At 40.4% G+C, this 19,513-nt stretch overlaps 1 protein-coding gene across 1 annotated transcript; it reads left to right on the plus strand.

The window, feature by feature from the left end:
• Positions 1–443: 443 nt before the first annotated feature.
• On the plus strand, positions 444–14,307 carry MAPK1IP1L (mitogen-activated protein kinase 1 interacting protein 1 like; the record flags this gene model as incomplete). The annotated part of the gene is given in 4 exon segments (NM_001133158.1): positions 444–572; positions 10,069–10,090; positions 11,004–11,711; positions 12,994–14,307. Coding segments are annotated over 3 exon segments (738 nt in total). The 3' UTR covers positions 13,006–14,307.
• Positions 14,308–19,513: the final 5,206 nt, after the last annotated feature.

A 19,513-nucleotide genomic window follows, 5' to 3' on the forward strand; every position in this document is an offset into this window, starting at 1 on the left:
TCCCTTTCCTGTATTAATCTTTTCCCTCTCCCCACTTTTGGCTCGAGGACCTGAGTCCTCGGGTCAGGCCGAAATCAGACCGCGTCCATACCCAGCCTCCTTCGAGGCCTAGCTGTAAAAACCGCTGAGCAAAGGGAATCCAGAATCAGCCCTCAAGCAACTCAAGACAAGTTAGCAATTTCCGCCGGGAAGCCGTGAACATCGGCGGCCACTGGCGTTTCCTCCGAGTCCTCGGAACTCCGGAAACTCTGGGAGCTTTCAGCCCGCCCACCAGGAGAAAGCGGCCCCGCGCCAGCGCCAGGTGGAGCCCATCCCCCTAGGCCTGGCGAGCCGCAGTACCGCCAGGGGCCTGCGGGAGGCGCACGCGGCGCGTCCTGAGGGGAGGGGGAGAGCGGGCGGAGGCGGTGCGCTCGGCGCTTCCTGTTCCGGCGCCAGGAGGAGCCGCGCGCTGCTGGTGCTGTTGCCGCCGCTGCTCTAGCTGCCATCAGTCAGGCTGCGCCCGTGTCTTCAGGGCCCAGTCCCTCGGACCCATCGCCGCTTCTAGACCCTACTGCGGTCTCGGATATTGCCGGGTGAGGCTGCTTCGGTACTAGTGGGAGTCGTGAAGGGGAATCGGGGAGCTAGGGTTGCGGAGCCCGCGGGCGCGGCCAAGCGGGAAGCGGGCGCGGTGACCGAGGTGCATCGAGTCACGTCCAGTGCTCGGGCCGTGGTCGCCTGCCTGGGACCGGAGCTAAGCGTTTCTCTCGGTCGCCTTCCTCCATGCTGCGGGCTGCCTGGGGATCGCCCCCCAGGGAGAAGGTGTCGGAGGCCGCTGACGTCGCGCCCGACGGGTTTCTGGGCGCCTGACGTCAGGCCTGGCTGCGGGGCGGGGCGGGCGCGGGGCGGCCCCTCCCCCACCCCTTCCCGGCGGGCGCGACCCGCTCGGAGGCCGGTTCGCTCCGGTTGATCCCGGACTCCCTTTGTTCGTGCGTCCATGAACGGCTGCCGGCCTCGCGCCCCTTGGCCCCGATTTCCCCTCTACCCCCACCCTATTACACCCATTCATTAATTTTTAATAAAAAGGGAAAGGCCTCAAAAGATTCTTACAAGAATCTCGGGCGTTTGTTAATCCGCAGTGTGACAACGTTCTGGTTGTGACTTACTAGAGGAATTGCTCATGGTTACATTCATTAGATGAATACCCAGGGCAAACCACGAGAAGGGCAGAATTCAGTGATCTCCTTTTTTCGGACTGAGGAGCACATACCTGCGATAGCGTATGCATAGCGGGACCGTTTTCCTCTTTACCTTGAAAAGCGAGAGTGCAGCTTTTAATAGGTAAAGATTCCAGTGTTAAAGCATGAAGCCAGACTCACTCGACCGAAAAAATTTTTTTTAGTTTTACTACTAGAGAAATACACCCCTGGGAGTTGTAAAGGTCTGTTTTGAAAACGAACCCTCATTACAAGCAAAGGTAGCCTTCAGAAACATTTCATAAGTTCTTTGTTCACTGGTGTTCTTTGGGGGAAGAATAGAAATTTTTCATGCTGGCATCTCTGAGCCCACAATGCAAAGCGAGTTTGCTTCAGAAACTTGGAGTGAATTGCAAATATTGGAATGTTCTTTTCCTCTCTCCAGGGTAAAATCCATCCCCAGTCTCTTAGCTGAAACTTTTGAAGCTAGTGTGTTTTGAATTCAAAAATACTTGGATTTTATCTTCATCTTTTTAGAAAGACAACATGTTAGAAGAGAGATAACACCCCCAGCAGAGTGGAGCACCCCATAATCCAACATTAATATTTGCAGCAATAGATGTGAACATTCATTCTAAGTGGGGGCGAATAGAAACTATAAATAGCTTTCAGGTCACATTTTGCCACCATGTAAGTTTTGAGCCAAACTTGGGAAAGTTTATTTTTTCAGAGGTCTCTGGATTGAGAAGGGCAGATAAAGATTTATGGACCTAAAAGTAGGCATCATAAAAGCTAATATTTGTTGAGTTTTTGCTATATTCCAGGCAGTGACTAAGAGATTTGTTTATTATATAAGTTTTACAGCAAATCTATGATGTGGGTACGATTCCGATCTTCCTTTGCCTCAAGTTTGGAGAGTTGGACTTGTCAACTCTAGCCGAACCAACCAGTGAAGAGCTGCAGTTATAGCTAGATAATCATACTTTAACGTTTACTCTTTTACCTATAAGTTAGATGTCCACATACAAAGAAAAGAGAATTTGGTATTTGTTTTCCACCCAAGCACTATTTTAGGCACTTGATTGGGCAGAGTCCCATTTAGTTCCTCGCGACATTACTGGCCTGGTTTTTTGTTTTTTTTGTTTTTTTGTTTTTAACTGCGTGCTTTTTACAAATAGTATGGCCTGTTCTTTATAGTTCAGGTTCATTCAGATGAGCCGACTCTTAGTGAAGTAATTCAAACCCTCTTCTAAGGTCTCTCTGCTAAGACTTTCATACCCCTTCCCTTTCTTGCTATATTCTAACCCATCTGAATTGCTTATACCTCCCCACAGATTCTCCCAGTTTTTACACTAACTGCTCTTCTTTTCCTAGGGCCCATTTCACCGCCCTCTACTCCCAGCTCTTTCCTTATGGTCCTTATGGACCGCAAAAGACATCACATCTCAGGAATCTCCATGTAATACTGTAATTTCTCTAAAGGCCAACACATTGTTTGGCACATATGTTCCAATAAGTATATAACTAAATGCCAAGAAATATTGCAGGGTGCATATCCCTTATCCCAAATGCTTGGGACCAGAAGTGTTTCAGATTTTGGATTTTTTTTATATTACACCAGTTGAGCATCCAAAATCCAGAATGCTCTAATGAGCATTTCATTTGAGCGGCATGGTGGCACTCAAAAAGTTTCAGATTTTTGAGCATTTCAAAACCCCCGTTTTTGAGTTGCCCAAATGTAAAAAATGGAACATAATCAGATAAATGAGCCAATATTAAAAACTAGCATGTATTCTAATTTCTAATTTATATTTTCTTTTTTTTTTTTTGGAGACGGAGTCGCTTACTGCAAGCTCCGTCTCCCAGGTTCAAGCGATTCTCCTGCCTCAGCCTACCGAAGTAGCTGGGATTACAGGTGCCTGCCAGCACGCCCAGCTAATTTTCTGTATTTTTAATTGAGATAGGGTTTTACCATGTTGGCCAGGCTGGTCTTGAATTCCTGGCCTCAAGTAATCCACCCACCTCGGCCTCCCAAAGTGCTGGGATTACAGGCTTGAGTCACCGCGCCCGGCCATTAATTTATATTTTCAGTACGATACATATGATCCCCACCATACTAAACAAATCAACCCAAAAATTTTGATTTCGCTTAATTTCGCCTAACAAATATCTAACATGTATATAGCACTTTATAGATTTAAGTGTGTTACTATTTTCTGTGCAGTGGGCAGGAATTATAACTTCTACAGATGGAAAATGATCTCTTATTGAGAAGTTTTTTGTCAGAAGATACGGTCAAAAGGATTGATGTCCGGGTTTCATCACTGTGTAGTCCCATACTGTTTATCACTCTATCACAATTTGAAGGCTGTGTGAAATATCCATGAACTCCACTGGTAATTCATGGAGTTCAACTCTCTTAACCACCCTCCTCCCTGACCCATGATTTTTACCCTGACAGCCATGAGAGTTTCCAAAAATGTTATGTTTTACTTTTCTAGTGTATGTCAAAAGACATTTTCTACTGTTTTAAAATTACTATTCTTGCTATTCAGAGAATAAAAAGTATTATTTTTCAGATGATGGATGGATCATGCTATAAAATGGTAACAAAGTTTTGGAAATAATAGCTTTAGATTATTCCAAAAAGAAAAAAAAAATGAAAGCCTTTCTTGAGTATAAATTTTTTTTATGAGTTCAAGGTTACATTGGCCTCATCTTAATAATTAGCGATGATTCAGATATTTTGGAATAGCTTTATATTTTTATTTATTTTTCTTTTTGAAACAGTCTCACTATATTGCCCAGGCTGGTCTCTAACTACTGGCCTCAAGCGGTCTTCCCGCCCCAGCCTCCTGAGAAGCTGGGATTACAGGTGCACACTACCAAGCGTGGCTTAGAATAGCTTGTTAGAAAACCTAAACTTTTTATGTTCTGCAACTCTCCTCATATTGAAACGTTCATGTCCAACTCTGTTTTTCACCTTTTCTAATGAAAGTATTCTCCAAAGAGCAAATTGGAATGCTTCCAATTATAGTTGTTCCCCCTTATCCTAGGGGGACACATTGCAAGACTCCCCAATGAATCCCTGAAACTGAAGTCTATGTACACTGCCGAAGCCTAAGTATACCATGTTTTTTAGATCTAATAACCAAGATGGGCTGATAGCATATACAGCATGGATACACTGGACAAAGGGATGATTCACGTCCTAGGCAGGAGGGTGCAAACTTTCATTTTGCTACTCAGAACATTCTCTTGCCCCATTTAAAACTTAGGAATTGGCCAGGTGCAGTGGTTCATGCCTAATCCCGGCACTTTGGGAGACTGAGGTGGGCGGATTGCTTGAGGCCAGGAGTTCGAGACCAGCCTGGCCAACATGGTGAAACCCCGTCTCTACCAAAAATTAAAAATTAGCCGGGCATGGTGGCACATGCCTATAATCCCAGCTACTTGAGAGGCTCAGGTAGGAGAATCACTTAAACCTGGGAGGCGGAGGTTGCAGTGAGTCGAGATCACACCACTGCACTTTAGTCTGGGTGGCAGAGCGAGACTCCGTCTCAAAAACAAAACAAAAACTTACGAATTGTTTATTTCTGGAATTTTTCATTTAATATGTTCGGACCTCAGGTAACTAAAACCACAGATAAGGGGGGATCACCCTAACATGAATGCTGTTTATTCTAGGAATGGAGAGCTGGTCACTTTACTAAGACGGTGCTGTAGAACAGAACTTGTTACTAATTCCTATGCTTAGGGCTTCGTTTTTTAATCACAAGATTCTATCTTCCAGACTTGGAAGTAGTATTGTGAATCAGTTGAATATTATTAACTTGTAGAATAATTTATGTAATTCTATGACTAGGTAACTGTATAATTCTGAAAACCTGAACAGTCAAGACCATTTGGTTCACTTTGATTCTCAACTCCAGAATTAATATGAACTTTGATACAGAATCATTTTCTATTTCAGAAAGGCTAACCCTGTTTAAAAAGCATGTTAGCCTTACAGCTTACCATATGTTTTCTACACTGTTAGTCCTAAAAATTTTATTGTGTGATATGATTGATGTTAAACCTTAACATGGGAATAGGTTGTATGTGGCTTTTTTTTTTTTTTTTTTTTTTTTTTTTTGAGACGGAGTTTGCACTGTCACCCAGGCTGGAGTGCAGTGGCTTGATCTCAGCTCACTGCAAGCTCTGTCTCCTGGGTTCATGCCATTCTCCTGCCTCAGCCTCCTGAGTAGCTCGGACCACAGGCACCTGCCACCACGCCTGGCTAATTTTTTGTATTTTTAGTAGGGACGGGGTTTCACTGTGTTAGCCAGGATGGTCTTAATCTCCTGACTTCGTGATCCGCCCTCCTTGGCCTCCGAAAGTGCTGGGATTACAGGCGTGAGCCACCACGCCCGGCCGTGTTTTTTGATATTCTGAATAAAAAGGATATAGCAGTGGGAATAGGCTTGGGTTCTTGTCCTTTCCTCATGATAACCAAATCATAATTAGAAATAAGATGCTAAGAATACAAAGGTTGCTCTATATTAATACTGTATTGATAGGTCAAAGGAGAAAAAGCATGAGATCAATTCATTAGATACTGAAAAGTCTTTTGAGGGAATTTAATGTCTTCTTGCCTTCTTTATTAACTAACAGAATGGGAATAAATAATACCATAGGCATAAATTAAAAATAATGTAATTTTTTAAAATCTCAAACTAAAAATGGGAATCATACTTAAACGTTAGAAGCATTCCCAGGAGAGTTGGAGCAAGACCTCTGTGCCCACTATCACTCCTTAACATTTCATTATTTAAGTCCTAGCGGGTGCAAAAGAGAAAAGGTGCATAAATATTAGAAAAGGAAAATTATTTTTTGCAAATGGCATATTTTTTATCTGGAAATCTGAGAGAATCAAGTGAAAAACTTTGAAGAATAAAATAATTCAGTAATGATGCTTCCTACCCTAGGTTAATTAATATAAAGAACAGTTAAATTCCTGTGGCATATTTCTGGTAACAAAAACATCACTAAACTTTTAAATAAATAAAACCCAGAACACTTCTAGTATTAAACATTTAAATGGGCTGGGCGCAGTGGCTGACGCCTGTAATCCCAGCACTTTGGGAGGCCAAGGTGGGCGGATCACAAGGTCAAGAGATGGAGACCATCCTGGACAACATGGTGAAACCCCGTCTCTACTAAAAATACAAAAATTAGTGGGTGTAGTGGCACACACCTGTAGTCCCAGCTACTCAGGAGACTGAGGCACGAGAATCGCTTGAACCAAGGAGGCGGACATTGCAGTGAACCAAGATCGCGCCACTGCACTCCAGTCTGGCGACAGAGCGAGACTCCATCTCAAAAAAAAAAATTTTTTTTTAATGATTTCTACTAAAAATTTTAAAAATTAGCACGCCTGTGGTCCCAGCTACTCAAAGGCTAAGGTGGGAGGATCCACTTGAGCCTAGGAGGTCGAGGTTGCAGTGAGCTGTGATCACACCACTGCACTCCAGCCTGGGTGACAGAGCAAGACTGTGTCTCAAAAAAAATTGAAATGAATGTGAGCTGTGTATACATTTAAGAAAGATTAATAAAAAGATAATTATTTGCCTCCCTATTCCAGTTCAGGGTCTCAATGGCTGGAGCCTTTCTTGGCAATTCAGAGTCCAAGTTGGGAATCAGCCCTGAACTGGACGCCATCCCAGCACAGGGTGCTCTCACCCACACCCACACTCACAGACTGGGCCGCATAGACACATCCATTCATGTGCATCTTTGGGATATGAGAGGAAACTGGAGTACTTGGAGAAGACCCATAAAGATGGGAGAATGAGCCAGCTTCACACAGACAGTGACCTCAGCTGAGACTTTTTGTTTTTTCTTCTCATCAACATTATAACAAAACAAAGTTGAATGAAATGTCTTTCGAGGACCTGCTGTAGACTAAAATTTTAAAACCCTGTCCCATATATGAACGATCAATTAGAAAATACAGTGGAAGAAAAGAGCCTATTTACAACCACAAGGAAAAGTTTAACAGAAATCCCTTAAAAGAAATGTATACAGGAGATCTGATCAAGAAAATAAACTACATGAAAAGGACGGGAACTAAACAGTCCTCTGTGTCTGCATTTGCTGGTAGAAAATATTCAGGGAGCCGGGTGCGGTGGCTCATGCCTGTAATCTCAGCACTTTGGGAGGCCGAGGTGGGCAGATCGCTTGAGGCCAGGAGTTCAAGAGCAGCCTGGCCAAAGTGGTGAAACCCTGTCTCTATTAAAAATACAAAAAATTAGCTGGGCATGGTGGCGCGTGCCTATAATCCCAGTTACTCAGGAGGCTGAGGCAGGAGAATCTCTTGAACCCAGGAGACGGAGGTTGCAGTGAGCTGACATCATGCTATTGCACTCCAGCCTGGGCAACAGAGTGAGACCCTGTCTCAAAAAAAAAAAAAAAATACTTGGGGGAAACACAATAAAAATAACAATAGAAAATATGTTAATATAATTATATAATATTCACACTTTATTATAAATAATATAGAGATGATTTATACAGGAGGATGTGCATAGGTTATATGCAAATACTACACCATTTTATATCAGGTACTTGAGCATCCTGGGATTTGAGTATCTATGGGGGTCCTAGAACCAATCTCCCTCAGATACCGAGGGACTATACTATACCTTGTCCTTGAATGAGATGATTTGACATTTTAAATAGATGTTCCCCTAGATTAATCTGTAAATATAATACATTTTCAACCAGAATGCTAACATTAATTTTTTTTTAATGATCTGGAAAAAATAAAAATACATAGACAGGAAAATCTGAAAAAAAAAAATATATACCGTAGGGTGACTCACATTAATGTTTATTTAAAATATATTGTAAAGCTTCTGTAATTAAAATGGAATGGTACAGTTGCAGACCAGTAGAAAAGAATAAAGTCAGCTGGGCACAGTGTGTCATGCCTGTAATCCCAACACTTCAGGAGGCCAAGGCAGGCAGATCACTTGAGCTCCGGAGTTCAAGACCAGCCTGGGCAACATGGTGAAACTCCATCTCTACAAAAAAACTAGCTGGGCAGGATCGATTGAGCCCAGAAGGTCGAGTCTGCAGTGAGCTTATGATGGTGCCACTGCACTCTGGCCGGGGAACAAAGCAAGACTCTGTCTCAAAAAGAAAAGAATAAAGTCCACAATATCTGTGGGAAATGAAGGAGGCTCTATAGCCTGCTTGTTAAGAGCCTAAGCTCTGGAGTCATACTGGGTTTGAACTGCTTCTCTCCTTGTCATTAGCTCTGGGACCTTAAACAAGTTAACTTGCCAAGCTTCCTCTTCTCCAGCTGTAAACTGGGGGTGAAAATAAAATTTGTATCTGGGTTCTAGAGCTACCAAGTGAGGTGGTGCACAGTTCACCACCATGTTCCATGTTTCATGGTAAATATTGTATAGATGGTAGTTATAAATGGCAGCAGTAGAGTGTAGTAAAGGTAGCTTGTCCAATTAGCTGAGAAAAGATAGATAGTTGATAATTATTGTTTGGAAGAATTTCAAGATTTTAAACAAGAAGTTAAACCATAAAAATACTATATGAAAGCAAGGCAGAGTAGGGAAGGCCTTTGTAAATATATCACAAAATCCAGAAGCCACGTATAGGAAAAGATTGATAGATTTGGTGACATGAAATTTAAAACTTTTGTATAACCAAAATATGCCCTTTAAGAGATCTACAGATAAAAGGAATTTGGGAGAAAATTTTTTTTTGAGACTGAGTCTCACTCTGTCGCCCAGCCAGATCATACAGTCTTTTATTTATATAAAGTCAAAGAACAAGCAAAATTAAGTCAAAAATTGACTGCCATGAGGCAAGGCAGTTGATTAGAAAAGAGCATGAGTAAACTTTCTGGAGTGAGAAATGTTCTGTATCTTGGGGTGGTTATAGGGGCGTATACAATTATCAGAGCTTGTTAATCTGAACACTTAAGATCTCTGCATTTTGTTGAGTGCTAATTATACTTCAATTTAAAAATTGGTAAAAGTACTCCAGGACATCAACAAATTTAAATTTGGGAGTACACACAGTGGCTCGTGGCTATAATCCCAATACTTTGGGAGGCTGAGGCAGGAGGGTCCCTTGAGCCCAGGAGTTTGAGACCGGGTCTGGGCAACATAGTGAGACACCTATCTCTGCAAAAAATTTTAAAAATTTTAAGAAATTTGCTGGGCATGATGGCACACACCTGTAGTACCGGCTATTAGGGAGACTGAGACAAGAAGATGACTTGAGCCCAGGAGGTCAAGATTGCAGTGAGCTGTGATCTGTCTCGCCACTGCACTCCAGCCTGGGTGACAGATGAGACCCTGTCTCCAAAAAAAAAAAGACAAGGAAATGTAAATTAAAATAAGACGCTAATTTTTAATATCTATTGTCATTATAAACAATAAATTTAATAATATCCAGTGGTAAAAGAGGAGTTAGAGAAATGAGTATAAATTGGCATGGACTTTTCAAATGGATTTTAGATAAATTTATCTGTTGACTCTAAATTCCATGTCCAGTGCTTTTTCCTGGTGATAGATTCTCACACACGAACAAAGAAGTGTTCAGAGATGTTCACTGTATCATACTTAAAACAACTTATACTGCTACAAAAAGAATGTAAATTAAATTGCAAATCATTTTTGTATGATGTGCAGCCATTAAAAGGGATGAATAGAGCTGTATGAACTATTATGGAAAACTTTCCTATGTAAAGAAAAACACATTACATAAATAAGATTCCGTTTAAGTAATAATACTGTATGCATAGAAAGTTCCTTAAGGAATATTTAAGAAATGGTGAACACTGATTTTGAAATTTTTCTTTCTTCCTTCATTTCTTTTCTTTTTTTAGGAAAATGTCTGATGAATTTTCGGTAAGTTGATCAGTTTATCTGTGATAAGTTTTTCATCTCTTAAGAAAAACAACATGGTCTTAACTGGGCTACGTAAATCTTTTCACTTAAAAGAGATGCTTTAACCAGGCATGATAGCGTGCACCTGTAGTCCTAGCTACTTGGGAGGATCCCTTGACCCCAAGAGTTTCAGGCTGCAGTGAGCCATGATCGTGCCATTGCACTCCTGCCTGGGCGACAGAGTGAGACTCTGTCTATAAATAAATAAGAGATGCTTTTTGTGATTCTTGGCTTTAGGGGTAGGAAAGAGATTTTGATAGGTGATTTCCCTTAGTTTACTGAGATAATAGCATGTTTGGAAATGTTTCCTGTATTTCTTTATGAATCCTTAAATGAAAATTTAAGATGTTACTTCTATTGTTCTCTTTTAACCTGATAGTATTAATAGCCAACATTTATTAGAAATTATTATATACCAGGCACTCTGTTAAAGTGTACTACATGAACTATCATATTTAAGCCTCAAGTTAACCCTAAAACAGTTTTTGAAACTGAAGAGGCTCTATCTCAGAGTATGTAGCTCCTTTGAGGTTAAGCCAGGATTCAAATCCATATCTTGACTGTTAGTTCTATCTTCTTAATTACTGTGCTTTGTTATCTTAGTACAGCAGAGAAATGAAGCACAATATGATTAGTTGTATTTAGAAAACGAGTTTCTCTGAAGAATTTGCACTGTAAAGTTGATACACAAAGTAACATCTCAAGGTTTATGTTAAATAGAGTATTTTTAAATGACTAGCTTAGCTTTTGAAGATATTCTTGAGGTTTATAATCCCTGGCCCTATAGGTTACTATTCTGTGTGGGTTTATAATGGTGTTTGGTATAACTTTTCCCTAAATAGGATAGATAAGACGTATCTGATTTGTATTCCAGTTGGCAGATGCACTACCTGAACACTCCCCTGCCAAAACCTCTGCTGTGAGCAATACAAAACCTGGCCAACCTCCTCAAGGCTGGCCAGGCTCCAACCCTTGGAATAATCCGAGTGCTCCATCTTCAGTGCCATCTGGACTCCCACCAAGTGCAACACCCTCCACTGTGCCTTTTGGACCAGCACCAACAGGAATGTATCCCTCCGTGCCTCCCACCGGACCACCTCCAGGACCCCCAGCACCCTTTCCTCCTTCCGGACCATCATGTCCCCCACCTGGTGGTCCTTATCCAGCCCCAACTGTGCCAGGCCCTGGCCCCACAGGGCCATATCCTACACCAAATATGCCCTTTCCAGAGCTACCCAGACCATATGGTGCACCCACAGATCCAGCTGCAGCTGGTCCTTTAGGTCCATGGGGATCCATGTCTTCTGGACCTTGGGCGCCAGGAATGGGAGGGCAGTATCCTACCCCTAATATGCCATATCCATCTCCAGGCCCATATCCCGCTCCTCCTCCTCCCCAGGCCCCTGGGGCAGCACCACCTGTTCCATGGGGCACCGTTCCACCAGGAGCCTGGGGACCACCAGCACCATATCCTGCCCCTACAGGATCGTATCCCACACCAGGACTCTATCCTACTCCCAGTAATCCTTTCCAAGTGCCTTCAGGACCTTCTGGTGCTCCACCAATGCCTGGTGGCCCCCATGTGAGTGTTCAATTTGTTATTTAAAGTGTACTAATTGTACATAGCACAACTGAAAGATTGTTTCTCCCCAGTTTTGGATGGAAGATTAAGAAGGCTTTTAAGTTTTTAAAAGAGGATGTGTGTATATTAAATGAGTAAATTTCAAACCTTCAGGTAAAGCATTTAAAAGGATGAAAGCACTGTTTTAAGTATTCCTTGTGCTAAAAAGAAAAATTTTCCAAAGATCTCTAAAGACTTTGTAATGTAGTAAGCAGTGTCCTCAATAGCATCCTTTAGGTAAACTCGGAGATTCATTTCATTGGGCTTTTTGTTTTATTATTATTATTTCTCAGTATTGTTTTATAGCATCACACCAAAGTACAGTTCAGTAAAAGCAGTCTCTGCCTGTCTAGCTTGATAGAGGTAGATTTTTAGAGAATCCAAGGCAATGAGTAGGTAATGTTGTTCGTCTTTCAAGCAGTTCTCGAGCTCAAGATTACACCCCTATTCTTTATTGTCAGTTACATGTAATGCTTTATGCTTTACTGTCAGACAAGCCAGAGTGGGGTTAACATCTTAGTTGAGGAGCCTGCCTTGGTCATATAACCAAATGGAAAAGTACCCCACTTCCCCTGTGAGGTAAGCCAAACGAGTATCCAAACGCAGAGTAAAGATTTTCCTTAGGAAAAAAAATCTGTTAATTTTTTTTTTTTTTTTTTTTTTTTTGAGACAGTCTTGCTCTGTCACCCAGGCAAGAGTGCAGTCTCTCGGCTTGCTGCAATCTCTACCTCTCAGGTTCAAGCAGTTCTCCTGAGTAGCTGGGATTATAGGCGTGTGCCACCACACCGGCTCATTTTTGTATTTTTAGTAGAGATGGAGTTTCACCATGCTGGCCAGGCTGGTCTTGAACTCCTGGCCTCAAGTGATCTGCCTGCTTCAGCCTCCCAAAGTGCTGGGATTACAGGCCTGAGCCACCGCGCCCAGCCAGGAAAAAAAAAAATCTGTTAACTCTTAATACGAAAATAACTAGTCAGATCTCTGATTAGATTAGTCAAACATCCAATCCAGCTATAAAGGAAAAGAAATCTTTAAAGTACCCCTAAAACTTCCTCCTTGCATTAGTGTAATTTCTTGCTATATATATTATCTAAAAATACTTGTTTTGCAAAGTGTATGCCAGAGTAAATGACGTGACTCGCTGTTTGGATTTATTAAGCAATAAATTTACTTTAAGCCACAGTAAGGAGTTAATAAACTCCATTTGCAAAATCTAGAAGTTGACTTTTTCTTTTTTCTATTGCAGTCTTACCATTAAGTTAACAATGGACGAAGAGATGACGCTTTGCTTTTTGAAGTACATATATATGCACATGAATGCATATATAAAAATTGCTGGTTTCACTATTAGAGGGCATTCATGAAAGAACAACTCTTGCACCTCTCAGAGAAGATAACTGCCTCTTGTACTTGGATGTGTAGTACATCATATGTATACAATCAGATAAAAGCATAGAAGTAAATCATTCAGATGTGATTTTTATTTGGTTTTCATGGAAAGTTAAAGTGATAAAGTATATTGAATAGCTCTTTGACAGAATTTGTTTAAACTATGAAACTACACACTTAAAAATCTAAGATGTGGATTATTGTTAGAATCTGCAACTTCATTGGCAAATTATTTCAAGTATTTTTCTATAATCACTTTCCCCTTCTAAATAAATAAACTTTAAGAATAACCCATCATAATCCAAACAAATGATGCCTCAACATTTTGAGCTGCTCTGTCGGACAAATAAACCTGGTCCTCTTGAGGTTATATTTTGGATATACATTTTTAAACTGTCAGTAATTATTGTCAGATGTGGAGTTCAATAGCCAGCCAGTGTTCATTTTTATCCTTGAGCTTTTAGTAAAAACTTCCTGGTTTTATTTTTAGTCATTGGGTCATACAGCACTAAAGTCTGCTATTTATGGAAACTAACTTTTTTGTTTTTAATCCAGGCCAACATGTATGTAAATTAAATTTTTAGATAATTGATTATCTCTTTGTACTACTTGAGATTTGATTATGAGATGTGCATATTGCTTTGGGAAGAGCTTGAGGAAGGAAATAATTCTTTCCTTTGTTTTGAACCTCAAACTAGATAAACCCTAGGAATTGCTTAATTGCAACAAGTAATTTTCATTCCCACAAAAACCTGAGGCAGCTCTTTTGCCCAGAGCGTTCCCTGTAGCCACCCCCACCCCACTTGCCCTTGGTTCTTTAGAAGGAGCACATCCCTTGATTCCTCCCTGATAAGGTAAACTGGCACACTCCAGGGGTCTAAAACATAAAACAGTTGTGTTTAGAGAACCTTAAGTCATGCAGACATGACTGTTCTCTTTGTACAAGTGTGAATCAAAATATGTATCTGTTTTTCAGAGTCTGGTTAAGCTATGTCATTGTCTACTGCATAGTTTCCTGAGTCTGTTTGTAAAGTGCTTATGGCTAACAGTTCGGTTCTGTATTTGTTGACAGGTAAATAAGTGGAGTTGAGTGCCATCTTTGAAAAAATTACCCTCTAGCTCTAATACTGAAAATAATAATAAATGGTAGATCTCTGCAACTAAGTTTAAAGCAGTGTGACTGTGTTGCTTAAATATTAAGTATTGTTTATAACCACCAAAAAACAGCCCTAGTAGTTTTTTGGCACCTTATGTTTAAATCAGATTCTTAGATTTGGGGTAGACCTGACCTTGTTATTTATTAGATAACATTTTGAATGTATCCATTGGATTTCTAAAATGTATTGTGAATTTCTCAGACAAACAGGATTTATGCTGGAGCTCTGTTCTGCTTAGAAATAAAATATTTAGTAGTTTATTTCTGCTCTAATTAAAATGTCAAGAATGCCAAATGCTGCCAGTTTTTTGGTTTGATAGCTACCTCCTTTTAAGAAAGCAAAATGGTTACCTTTGAGAGGAACATTCAGTGTTTAATCCTCCCTTATGTTAACTAGATGATAGATTCAAGCTTTTAGAAATGAGAAAGTAGAAATTAATTTGTTAAGATATTTTCAGACTGCGGAACGTTGTTAGCTTTTTCTTTCACTTCTCTTCGAGGACAGGTGTTAGCTGTCTACAATACGTTGAACTCTGTTGTCAAAGTAGCCTGCCAGTCTACAAGGCAGGTAGCCTTGGCTTGAATTATCAATATCAAAATGTCAGTTAACCATGGAGGGATAAAGTAATGTGAAAAGTGAGATGGCTGCAAAGATAGCTCTCCTTACAGTTATTTTGGCTGTCCTACATTGGGATAAGCTGACAAATTAGCAGTATTTAGTTTAACACTAGAGCAAATATAATTTGACTAGGAAGAAGAGATAGCAGGTTTGGGAATCTATAATTATGAAGTCCATCGATTTCGGGAGAAAATCTGTTGCTAAAGGATTTGAAGGGCCATGAACACAATTTGGGATTACTACTCCCTATAAGTATAATAATTTTGCTAGTGACCCATACTGTCCAGTGTGCCCTAAATCATACTGCTATTGTACTCCCTTTGTTTTCAAGGACTTTACAACTGGCATTTGGGGGAGATTTTTTTTTTTTTTTTTTTGAGACAGTCTCACTCTGTCGCCCATGCTGGAGTGCAGTGGCACTATCTTGGTTCACTGCGAGCTCCACCTCCCAGGTTCACACCATTCTCCTGCCTCAGCCTCCCAAGCAGCTGGGACTACAGGTGCCCGCCACCATGCCGGGCTAATTATTATTATTATTATTTTTTTATTTTTAGTAGATTTGGGGTTTCACTGTGTTAGCCAGGATGATCTCGATCTCCTGACCTCATGATCCGCCTGCCTCGGCTTCCCAAAGTGCTGGGATTACAGGCGTGAGCCACCACGTCCAGCCAATTTTTTTTTTTTTTTTAATGTAAGAATGGAGATAAAAGGGATAATAGAATTTGCTTTTATATTGTTATTTTTGTAAAGCATCTTTTCTTCAATTCCTGTTGGCATTCTGGGCCAAAAAGTATTTCGGGTTGGTTCGGTGTGGAGTTAAGAAAAGCAGGAGTTTTAGTGGAGAAATGGGGAACAGCATTGAGAAAGGCTTTTTTCCTTTTTTCTTTTTTTTTGGAGACAGAGTCTTGCCCTGTCACCCAGGCTGGAGTGCAATGGCGTGATCTCGGCTCGCTGCAACCTCTGCCTCTGGGTTCAAACGATTCTCCTGCCTCAGTCTCCCAAGTAGCTGGGATTACAGGTGCCCGCCACCACGCCCATTTTTGTATTTTTAGTAGAGAGGGGGGTTTCACCATGTTGGCCAGGGTGGTCTGAAACTCCTGACCTCGTGATCTGCCTGCCTCAGCCTCCCAAAGTGCTGAGATTACAGGCGTGAGCCACCACGCGTGACCTTTTTTTCCTTTTTAAAAGGTAATAATGTTGCTTTCAAAACAAGATGTGCTAGGCTGAAATTGATTTATGGAAAAGACTGCTTGTTAGCAAGTATATTTGGTCTTGAGGGGGATACAGATTATAGAATGTGCTGACTTTTGGGCTTCAGAGGAAGAATTTTCAAATAAAATCTAATGGAAATAGTTGAGATGTGTTCAGGAATACTGTTTCTGGAGTTGGAATATTAGGTTTTGAAATGTTGAAACCAGAAAGACAAAAATTAAAACAGACCTTAGGTCCTCATTCAAACCCAGTTCTCAAGAATCAAGTGGAGCACTTCAAAGACCTTGGCTTGTCTGTCCCATCCTGCCGCCTTCTCATCTTTTCATGCTTTTGAAGACACCATTTACAGCTCTGACTCAGCCCTATTTTGTGTAAAGTAATATATTGATTATTCAGAAATAGACAATACATTTTTTAATTACCCAAGGACTGACTGCTTTGTCCATTTTACTGTTGGCTGTCTTCATTAGAGAATAGTAATAGGGCAGAGGAAAGTATATATTTTGTCTCAGTCAGTCCCACCACCACAATGGACTATTGGGATATTTTCTAAAAAAACCAATCAATTTGCCCATGATTACCTCATAAATAATTAGTGCTACCTGTGGTACTCAAATGTACAGCTTTTGAAACTTTGTGTAGATGAAAAAAGCTCTACTCAGAGTTTTTGTTAAGACTGTGCCTAGGTTGAATATCAGTCAATTGCCTACACTTCTAAACAATAAGTGCCAATGTCTCGATTTTCTCACCCTGAATGATAGAAGCTAGCTTTATCAAATGCCAAGGTTAGAAAGCCTGGAAATAAAACTTAAGCACAGACATTCAAGTTTTTGAAAAGCATAAGCCTAAATTCAGATAAATCACACTGATATATTGTACTATGCATAGAAAGTTGTAGGTGGCGTTCAGGGAAGACTATTTGATTTTAATAAAGCAATATTTAGTATTGAAGACAAACACTTTATTTTCAGAATTCTGCCAAGTAAAAGAGAAATTGCCAATAAAATAATCAGTATTTTGTAAATGCCAGGCAAGCTTCTGGCTATCGAAAACATCTGAGTCATTTATTCAGTAGACAATATGTCCTTGATCCAGGTTCTTTGCCAGCTATAAGGGAATCCCTGTCCTTGAGAGGCTCATAGTCTATAAGTAACATTACAGAATTCATTAGCACACCCATTCATTATTAGTTTTACCTAGATAAACGTGTTAGGATTGCTACTGGTGGAAATTGTAACCAGCCTTTGGGCATCTTAAAGGGCAACATGTGGCATACTTTTTTTTTTTTTTTTTAAGAATTTAATGTTTTTCAAGATTGTAGTGTTGATCAGCGCAACAATTCAAGTGTGCAAAGTAACAGGATAGTTTGCCTCTTCACTTTACCCCTGGATAAAGGCACTTTCACTGCCTGTCACTGATCAGCAGATACTGACTTGTTGCCATTAAGTAAACTTGACTTCTTATGTGTGCTCTATGAAAGTTTGTTGTAATTTTCTTCTTGAAATTGTGATTTTTCACTGACAGTAATGACAAATTTAATGTATGTAATTGTCTATGCATTTTAAGTTAAACTGCCTAAAATGTGATTTGAGACATATACATTTGTTTGTATTATAAATTGTAAGCAATCAGTTTGCGATACTAGGTTTTATCACCTGCTGCTGTATTTGTAAACAAAGACAAATGTTGCTTTAAGAAGTAATTATAATTAGGAATAGGCTATGGATGTGATACTTGATATTTTTTAAGATAAACTTGTTTGCTTTTGTGTATTATACCTGGAAACTTTTTTAAAAGTATTTTCATGGTTTCACAGATTTTTCATGTTATTTTATTCTTTAGGCCCAATTCTGGGCTTCTCTGAGCAAGTCCAGAGCCTAATTAACTGCAAATTTGTTGTCAAAAAGGAAGAAAAAAGGGCCTGAGATAACCTCTTTGCATGTGACCTGCATTCACTAAGGATGTCTGGAAACCACCCTTCCTCCGCAAACCCTCTCAGCAACATGGTGTCCATTGTGGTGATTTTCTCTTCTTTCAAGGCTAGGCTACTCTTGGTAACCAGATTATCTGTATATACGATAATATGAAGTCAGGGAACTTTCTCTGTCTGTCCCTACTCCCCTCACTCCCCCACTTTCTGTTATGAAAGATAGTTCTACTTTTATCATTAACTGCTACGCATTTAGTGAGGGTCACATTATTAAACTTGGAGTTTACCATTTTCCCACAGGAGATTTTGCTGGCATTCCTTGGAACTCCCAGTTTCAGTAGGGCAATGAATGAATGAATACTTTGCAGTGCCACTTTTGGAAGGAATTTCTGCTTTTTGCTTTATGATTGGACAAAATGCAGCTGTAAAATTTTAAATTGTTTTTGATATGTTATGCAATATCCCATGAAGGTATTCACCTAAAGTGGAGTTATGAAATGGATGGTGAAATAAGACCATTCTGGAGCAGGGCCAGTTTCTTTTTTTCCTGTTGTGAGATGACATTGCTCTGACAAACATGCTATCGTGGGTTACCTGACCCAGGCGAGTCCTTTTTTATCACCGTATTAATACTCTTAGCACCAATCCTTTTGCAACTGATCTCTAAAGCAAAATAGAATTCTAAATATTAGCTCACTTATTTTAAATAAGTCATGCAATAGAATTCTAGTGCCAGAAGAGGATTTGGGTCATCTCATAGAGCTTATTCCTGTGGCTTTTATTTTTGAGACAGTCTCACTCTGTCGCCCAGGCTGGAGTGCAGTGATGCAATCTCTGCTCACTGCAACCCCAGCCTCCCGCGTAGTTGGAATTAGAGGTGCACACCACCAGTCCTAGCTAGTTTTTGTATTTTTACTAGAAATGGGGTTTTGCCATGTTGGCCAGGCTGGTCTCAAACTCCTGACCTCAGGTGATCCGCCTGCCTCAGCCTCCCAAAGTGCTGGGATTACAGGCTTGAGCCACCATGCCTGGCCCTTGTGGCACTTAAACTTTTTTCTCTCATTTGGAAAAACTGATTTTCCCAGTGCTGAGGAGAGGATCAAGTAAGTAGAGCTTATAACACTTAGTCTCTCCCTGCTTTCCCTAGAGCAGTTCCATTCTGCACTTTGTGTATTTTCTTTACTGATAAGTTGCTTCAGGAAGGGGACAGATTTGCTGCTTTTAAATTTTAAAAAACTACCATTATAAATGACTACGTCTGCTACTTGAGGTTTATTTAGATCATAGAGGTTCCCAAGTATAATAGAATCGGGTCATATGGGATTCTAAGCTATACTTAGTTTTACATAAGAAAAGAGGAAGTTTTGCTCTGATTATGTTTTATGTCAGAGCTTGTTGTTTTATTTAATGGTCATTTAGTCTAGCTTTCCTTAAAGATACGTAGATTTAAAAGCCACTTT

This window comes from Pongo abelii, chromosome 15, assembly GCF_028885655.2.
Source record: "Pongo abelii isolate AG06213 chromosome 15, NHGRI_mPonAbe1-v2.0_pri, whole genome shotgun sequence".
Taxonomy (NCBI): domain Eukaryota; kingdom Metazoa; phylum Chordata; class Mammalia; order Primates; family Hominidae; genus Pongo; species Pongo abelii.